General features: G+C 34.5%; 1 protein-coding gene across 1 annotated transcript; it reads right to left on the bottom strand.

Annotated features, from left to right (window-relative positions):
• Positions 1-4,900: 4,900 nt before the first annotated feature.
• On the bottom strand, positions 4,901-8,664 carry LOC11429085 (small ribosomal subunit biogenesis GTPase RsgA 1, mitochondrial). The gene is made up of 5 exons (XM_003601754.4): positions 7,898-8,664; positions 6,287-6,508; positions 6,003-6,197; positions 5,718-5,911; positions 4,901-5,295 (listed from the first exon to the last, which is right to left on the bottom strand). Exons 1-5 carry the CDS (start codon positions 8,519-8,521, stop codon positions 5,115-5,117), a joined length of 1,416 nt encoding a protein of 471 aa, XP_003601802.1. The 5' UTR covers positions 8,522-8,664; the 3' UTR covers positions 4,901-5,114.
• Positions 8,665-8,984: the final 320 nt, after the last annotated feature.

The raw sequence follows: 8,984 nt of genomic DNA on the forward strand, positions 1-8,984 counted from the left end.
CTTTATCTCATCCAAACTATTTTCACATCCATTACCGTAAAAGTTTGCGGTGACGCGATCATGTCCTTTGTTTACATATTTGAAAAGGTACTTGATTGACCGAATTTGGTTGCACCACTCTACATTGATATGGGCTTTGTACTTCAAGAGGAGTGTTTTATTATACGGCACAACAAACCTATTATCTGCAAAGCACTCTCCTTTTTATACATAAACTCCATTGTCCCTTCTCTTGTAAATTGGATAACCATCTTTATCGATCACAATTTGATCAACAAATTTCATTGGAAAGTGCTTGCTACATTTATTATTTAGCATGCAAGGCGATCTTGTGTTTTGGTCACCACATGGGCCGTGAATCATGAGCGTAGTCACAATATTAAATAACTCCCCATCTGTATCTTTGTTTGGAATCTCTGCTGATATAATCTTATCAAGATCCTCAGGTTTCTTGCACCGATAAGTTGGCTTCAAAAACACCAGTATGTGTGCATGCGGTAGTCCACATTTTTGAAATTCAATAGTATATATAACTGTAAACATAACATGGAAAATCGATATAAGCTAACTTCATGGTAAATTAATCCAAAAAAAGAAAGGATTGTACAAAATGTCATTTAACTTCGTGGAAGATCGATATAAGCTAACTATAAAATATTGCGTATAAAAGACCTCTTACAAACATTATATTTACATTGGATACGCTAAAAACACGACATGGATTAACATCCTATTTCATCAATGTGCTGAATGGAACCAATTGAAATATATTCAAGTGTTTGCATCGTGTTTTATATATAATATAAGGACAAAATAGCGATACAACTTCCACCTATAAAACTTCCACCTATTTAGTATTTTTGTTCACCATTTGCTTTAGATCAGTTTGTATATGATTATTGTAAAGTATCTGTAAAATGAAAAACATCAGTTTGTGTATTTGTATTATTATATATTTTTTACTATTTAGGTGATCTCCAAAATCTGTCATTTTAATTTTAGATATTATTTACCACTTTCCTCTATTCAATGTAAATTTACTTCGCTCTTGTCAGGCTAAAGGAATGAATTATTTGCACAACAACCATCCTCCCATATTACAGATGTCCTAACATAAGAAACTATAAACATTGAATATTGATCAAATTTACATTTTCATCTTTGACAACTCAAGCACGACTTAGACTATAGATCAAAGACAATATAACAGATTTCATAATAAAAGACATGTCAAGCATTCTGCCTACTTAAAAAGGAAAAGATGTCAAGTCACCGAAGAAAAGAAAGAAAGAAAAAATATTTAGCAGAAACATCAATAGTCTCTACAAAATTAAGGTAAACCTCGTCATGGATAGAGTGACTTTGGAGGGGTGCATGTTAGGCTTGCACTCCACAATTACCACGAGTTAATTTTGAAGTAACATTCATAAAAGCACAATATGGATCTAAATCTCTATATCTATTGCTTTTTTAACATTCAGAAAAATATTAACATCTTCCGGAGGTAGATCGAAAAATAAATTTTGTACTTTTAGAGGTCGAAGCGCTGATAAAAGACAATGATAATAAATTTTTGAAATAATACTTATGCCAATGAATAAATTTATTTAGGTGGACTGGAAAAAGTTTCCATAGATAAGCAAATATAGCTGACAGAGCAACTTGAAGGAAAAAGGTGCAATACGTGTTAGTAGGATATGTCGGTTTAGCAATAAAGAGTATTAGTTATCAGGATAAGCACAAAAAAGTGGAACAAAATTAGGAAGTGGTCAACATTTTAGGATAAAGATTAATATGAATAAAATGAAATTAATATTGTTGGTGGGGCACTTTGTTTTACTTAAGAATTGGCATGTAAATAGAGAAGGGGCGCAAAACAAAGGGATCTAGTTGAAGTGGAATAAAATTATGCTCAACATTTTTGGATAAAGATTAATATGTATAAAATGAAATTAATATTTTTGATGGGGCATTTTTTTTGACTTAAGAATTACCATAGTTGACTCGCCAAAACATATTTTAGAGATGTAGATTAAATGTGTAGTAGTTACTTGAATGAGATGAATTATGATTTTTAGTTTGTTTCCACCCAAAACATATTTTAGAGATGTGGATGAAATCCCCTACTTATTTGAATGAGAGAAATAAGGATTTTAGTTTGTTTCCACCAAAAAGTTACTTTAGAGATGTGGATGAAATCTCTTAGTTACATGAGAGAAATTAGGATTAGGATTTTAATTTGTTTCCACCCAAAACATATTTTAGAGATGTGGATGAAATCTTTAGTAGTTACTTGAATGAGAGGAATTAGGATTTTTAGTTTATTTCCACCCAAAACATATTTTAGAGATGTGGATGAAATCCCCTAATTATTTGAATGAGAGAAATAAGGATTTTAGTTTGTTTGCACCAAAAAGTTACTTTAGAGATGTGGATGAAATCTCTTAGTTACTTGAATGAGAGAAATTAGGATTAGAAATTTAGTTTGTTTCCACCCAAAACATATTTTAGAGATGTGGATGAAATCCCCTACTTATTGGAGTGAGAGAAATAAGGATTTTAGTTTGTTTCCACCAAAAAGTTACTTTAGAGATGTGGATGAAATCTCTTGGTTACTTGAATGAGAGAAATTAGGATTAGGATTTTAGTTTGTTTCCACTTAAAAAATATTTTAGAGACGTGGATGAAATCTTTAGAAGTTACTTGAATGAGAGGAATTAGGATTTTTAGTTTGTTTCCACCCAAAACATATCTTAGAGATGTGGATGAAATCCCGTAATTATTTGAATGAGAGAAATAAGGATTTTAGTTTGTTTCCACCAAAAAGTTACTTTAGAGATGTGGATGAAATTTCTTAGTTACTTGAATGAGAGAAATTAGGATTAGGATTTAAGTTTGATTCCACCCAAAACATATTTTAGAGATTAGGATTAGTAATTTGTAAGTAATAATGTTACTAAAAGTGTCACTAAAAGGTAGTAATTGTTACTAATAATGTTACTAAAAGCTATGCTACTAAAATGCTTCAATAACACAGCAATGCTACTAAATATAGTTTGAGCAGCACAAACACAAATATATAAATCAAAAACTAAAGCAAGCAAGACTAAATTATTTCTGAAATTCAAGGGACATTTGCTAAATTCAAAGACAAAAAAAATAGATGCTTCCAAAACTCTAAGAAACTAAAACTTAAAATTCAAAGCGGAAAGGTGTTGCACAATTTATCTAAACATGGACTAATTGTAAATAACATCAAGTTAGATGGTATCATGTGACCCAACCATCGGAGCACCCCCTCTGATCTCACACCTTCACGGAGCCTGCGAGCTTCCACAAACCTATTCCAACGCCGTCATATCTTGAAGTGTTCATAAGGAAAAGTTGCAAAAGTTAGCTCACACACCCATAAGTTAGCACAATCGTCGATAATATTCACAGTTGTCTTGAGTGTATCAAGCATCTGCGGAAACAAAAGATTAAAAGGGATGGAAATAATGATTTATACTTTACAACAGCGAGGAATAAGAGCAAAAGTCTATATATTTAGTATAAACCAGAGTGGAATGAAGATATGGTTACCATGAGGCAGTGATATGACAGCAAAGTCTGAATGTTTCTGGAAGCCATGTTGATTAAGAAATTTCGGCTTAAGAGAAAGGTATGGTTTTAGAAAGAGATTTCGGTTTAGGAGAAAGAATTAAAATATATTGGTGAGAGTTTGGAGGGGAGTTAGGAGATATGGTTTATGGAAATCAATTAGATAGGTTTTAGGAGGAGTGAAGTTAGAAAATCATTGTTATGGTTTGGAGGAGGGGAATTAGGAAATATGGTTAGGTTTTGGAGGAGGGGAATTAGGAAATATGGTTAGGTTTTGAAGGAGAGAAAAGTTGCTAAAATATTAGGTTAAAATTAGGGCAACAAAACTTTGTTTAGGAATAAGAGATAAGAAGATTAGGAGAGAGCATTAGGATTGTTCATGAAAATAGGAGATTAGGTGTGAACATTAGGGTTAAAACAGTAAAATTATGCAATAGGGTTTAGGTTAAAATTAAGGCTTACATGTTAACTTTAATATATAAGAAGATTGTTCATGAAAATAGGAGATTAGGTGTGAACATTAGGGTTAAAACAGTAAAATTATGCAATAGGATTTAGGTTAAAATTAGGGCTTACTTGTTAACTTTAATATATAAGAAGATGTTGATAAGATGAGGAGGGAGGAAGACACTCTTTGATGAAAAACCCCATTCCATTCTATCATAGGCTATAAGTAGACCCAGTTTGATTGCCATATAACAAGATTTGTCTATGGTGGATAATAGTGTGAATGATTTTCTGAAGAATTATAGTGTCGTTGATCGTGCTCCTACCAACTACAATGCTATTTTAATCTTTCAGTGTCTTTTTTTTTTTTACTGGATCTAATTGTGTCTTGACTCTTTATTGTTGCAGATGGAAAATGGTGATCATTTTCCTATAGACTTTCTTTTACTCATTATACTCGAGGCTTATTTTGGTATTTCTCTTACATAGTTATTAATAAAGATTGCAAGCATCTAATGTATCGTATATTATTTAAATTAGTGAAATGTATCAGCCAAATGTCGTCAGCCTTAAACCAAAAAGCCATTAAGTTCTCCCTTCTAGTAACTTCGTATTGTTTCCTTAAAATAAAAATCTAATAGGCCAATGGGTTATAAAAATCTAGAAATCTAAGCGTTGAGCTTGTGCAACGCCCAACCCATAATATGCCGGAGCACCGGCGGTTCTACGATTTGACCAAGTGAATGCTCAACCTTTTTGCTCAGGCTGAAAACCTCCTTTTCAAGTCCCCCGCTTCAAATAATATAGTTGGAACTAGCTGATCTAATCTAAAATGATTGTATGACAAAAAAACTGTAGATGATGCTTGCAATTCATTTATATGCAATCAGCAAGGAACATCATAATCCAGAACGGTGTGTTTGTTAATGTCATTTGCACATACTCTGTACAAGATAGAACCAAAGTGACAGAAGACTCGGATCGAAACTAATGGGAACTCACTTGACCCAGAGATACAAGCCGAAAGGAAATATTTACAATCAGTATAACGGGGATTAACGAAAAATTTAAGGATTTTCATTCCTCAAAGCATTTAAAAGGGGATCGTTCTCCTCATCAAGCAAATTGTCGTCATCATCAAGATCATCTAAAATTGATTGGTTAGTCTTCTTCCGAGACTGTCTTCTATGCTTCTTAAGCACCAAACGTGGCTCTGCTTGCTGAGAACCCATATTTCCTGTCCTTAACCTGAAAAGAATAGTGTATTAGTTACCAAATACTTATTACAACTTTTGCGAAGTTTGACAAGCAATACACAGTAGGCAGTATAACTTGCATCAGAAATTTACTCATATCCAAGTTAGAAATATTTTGCATTGCTATTTCAGAACTTATTCTGATTGTGTTGTTTGTTTTTCAACTACAGACGACCCTACAATCTAAAAATAGCTCACTCTCTTTCATGTGAGTGACTTAGTGTCATGTACAAAAGTAAATTCAGATTTCAACTATGTATAGCATCCTCATGGTCATAAAAACAGCTTAGAATACTCATTTTATTGACAAAATAATATATAGAAATTCCAAGAATTGAATTCTTCGATCAAAGTATTATACTTTTCAATTAAAACTGAGAATTTCTAATCACAAAGACAAATTGCTCATCATACCTTACATCACTTTCTCTTTTAGTTCCAAATGTCCTCAATTGGAACTCCTCTCTGATTCTAATTTCATCAAGAAGTTGAAAATAGAATGAATATCTTTCCCAATCCCCCTTCACAATGCAGCCAGGTTCACCAAGATGCAAGCAATTGTTAAATGAACATTTTGTAGACTCATTTCCACTAAGCATTTTCCTGATCTGAATAGGGGAAAAGGAATAAACCAATTATTCAAACCGGAAAAACTGTGAATAGACTAGATATAGTTGGATATAACTTAAACATACTAACTTCGGGAAAAGTTTGTGCAAGAGATTGCTTTGTCACTTTCAGTAAACTAGGCTGGTTAAATCCAGGAGTATCAGCAAGATAACCCCCTCCAGATAATGGAAGCAGAGAGACATGACGAGTAGTATGCTTCCCCCTGCCACTTCTTGTTGAAACCTCTGCAACTCGCTGGTCGTCATACCACTTGCTACCTAAAATCTGAGAAACAATGCAGGTACACAGGTGAAACAAATACCAAAGTCATACGCATAGTAAAAGACATGAAAAGTCGAGAGAAAGAAACAAACAGGTTCAAACCAATTCTCCCCATCTGCAGTGTCACAAGTACGAGGATTGCTTCTAAGGGCGTTGATCAAACTAGACTTCCCAACTCCACTAGGACCAACAACCACTGTTGTTTGATCCCTCAATTGGAACGCGAGAAGATCAATGTTATGTCCGGATTCAACACTGCAAAAAATTGGCTGGTAGCCCCAACCACGAAACCTGGCCTTCCAGGAATCCATGGTCTATACAAGAGTGAAAGCAACTACTTCACATCAGAAAATAATCACAGCTGGATTCCAAGTTAGAAATATAACAAATAAAAACTACAGTAGTAACAAACTTCATAGAAATTGATTAATACCAAACTTGAACAAACTTTTCAACAAATTCTTAAATTTAAAGGAAAAGAATTGAAAAATAGCCCAATGATACCGAATATTTAAAATAATAATTGCACCTAAAATGAATCAGTTTATGCCCATCAAATTATTTAAGAAGCTCATTTATGTAACATATCTAGCACACCTTCGACGCATAAAAGCATGTTTGTATTAAGAACTAAGTACTTATCTCAATTGAAAAAAGACCTCTTTGGATTTACTTATTTGAATTTATCTACCATCATATTACTTATAAAACTATTTTGGAGAACTTGTGAAAACAGCTTATGACATTTCAACTTCTTTTCATAAATTCTCCAAGATAGCTTAAGGAAACAGCTTATATAAAGAAACAGTTTGACTTATTTTATCCTTTGGTATAAAATAGCTTATGCATAAGCAGTAATATCATAAACACTTGCGGTCATTTGATTGGCTAGAAAACAGGGGACTGGACAACAGTTTTTGTCCCCTTTTTGATTTAGAAACTGGTCATGGACTTGGACAAAACAGGTAGCAAATGACTGGACAAAAACAATAATTCATGTCCCTCATTAAACCATGGGACAACTTTTTGTCAAGAGTACAAACTATCAAAAATACCAAAATACTTTTCTATGTTCCAACGTAAAAAAATTAATAATGGATGGGAAGGGCTTATGAACCGGGAAGTTACCCCTACATGTGGTAGGGGCACCAACATAGCTCTTGTCGGGAGAGAATACGCCGTCACTGATGACTTTCCTGCTTGACTTCCCACTACGCCTCTTAGCCATCTCTTTTCTTTAGCATCCTATAAAACACTCCTTATCCTTAGGCCGAGAGAAGGCATTGGTATGCGTTCTTTCTTTTGCCTGCAAGGGAGTAAGAAATTTTCTTTTTCGTCCTTATTTTTATTGCATTTACTATGCTTAAGGCATGGAATTTATTTACCAACTTTCGTCCAATTGCCTCCAGTTGCAGCCTTCCAGTCTTATATATAAGTAGTATTGTCATATACGGTTCGATATTGTCCTATCTTGTACTGTTTCATATATAATACTTGTTGTTTTGCGAATAAAATGCACCCTTATGTTACATATGCTTAATTCAACCGGTTATCCAAATTGGCCTTAACTCTTATTAGCTATAAGCACATCCAACATTGGTCTAATCTAACCTACCACAATTTTCATCTAACCTTAGTATACACTTCTACACTAAATGAACACATAATCATAATCACAACGTCATTATGGCAACATAACAAACCTCTTTATCGACAAGCTCAGTCTTGTTAAGAGCAAGAGTGAGAGGAATCCCAGTAGACTCAGCTTCAACCAAAAACCGTGTTAGCGTAAAAGGCTCAAGCTTAGGCTGATCAAGCGAAAACAGAACAAGCAAATGATCCACATTAGCCACAGGAGGATCAAGCATTTCAGAATTTCTCTGAAACACATTCTCAATCATAGCCCTACGATCAACCCAATCAACAGAACCTACTAAAACCTTATCTCCAACCATAACCCTACGCTTTATCTTCTTCAGCAACGCTCTCACAACGCATAACAGTTCAGCTCCTCCTCTGGAAGAAGCGTCCTGGAAGGTTCCAGAAGGTTGTGATTGGACGATTACGCGCATGAAATTGGCTTGGGAAGAAGCGACGACGCCGACGGCTTGGGATTCGGAGAGAGGGGGAGTTTCTTCGCGGGAGAGAATTAGAGCGAGAGAGGAGAAATCTTTGAGTGTTCGTTTTGCTTTGAGGAGATTCTTGCTTGGAGCTTCGTGTTTAGGGTTTTGATTTCTGGCGGAGATTTGGAAGTGGTGGAGAAGTCGAGGGGCGGCGGTGGCCACCGTGCGTTGGTGGCGGATGATGGAGAATGATGCGAGCGACATCTTGAAGGAGAGAGAGAATTGAGATTTCAAAGCCTTTTTTGAAACGGTTTTTTTCTGTTATCAGTTCATTTCTCAAGTGTGAGGGACAGCGCGAGCGAGAGAGGAATGTTATTCGTGACTGGCTTTTGCTAAACGACATTTTGCCGGTTTAAACGACATTGAATTTAAACTTCTCACACCCTTGGGTTAACAATAAAGTGAAGATTGATCTCATTTTACGAAACGAGTAAATAGTCAATTTCTCCTCTAAATTGTAGGTTTCGTCAATTACCTCCTGAAATTAACAAAATTTCAATTATCTTCTGAAATTGCACAACGTTAATCAATTTACCCCCTCCGTCAAATTTTTCTGTTAACTGTTTACGATTATGATCAAATACCCCCCTGAAATTTTGCACTTATGTGCAAAATGCCCCCTAAACTTGAAAATTTATATTTTTTTATCCTTGACTCGAAAGATATT

The sequence above is a fragment of the Medicago truncatula genome, chromosome 3 (genome assembly GCF_003473485.1).
Source record: "Medicago truncatula cultivar Jemalong A17 chromosome 3, MtrunA17r5.0-ANR, whole genome shotgun sequence".
Taxonomy (NCBI): Eukaryota; Viridiplantae; Streptophyta; class Magnoliopsida; order Fabales; family Fabaceae; genus Medicago; species Medicago truncatula.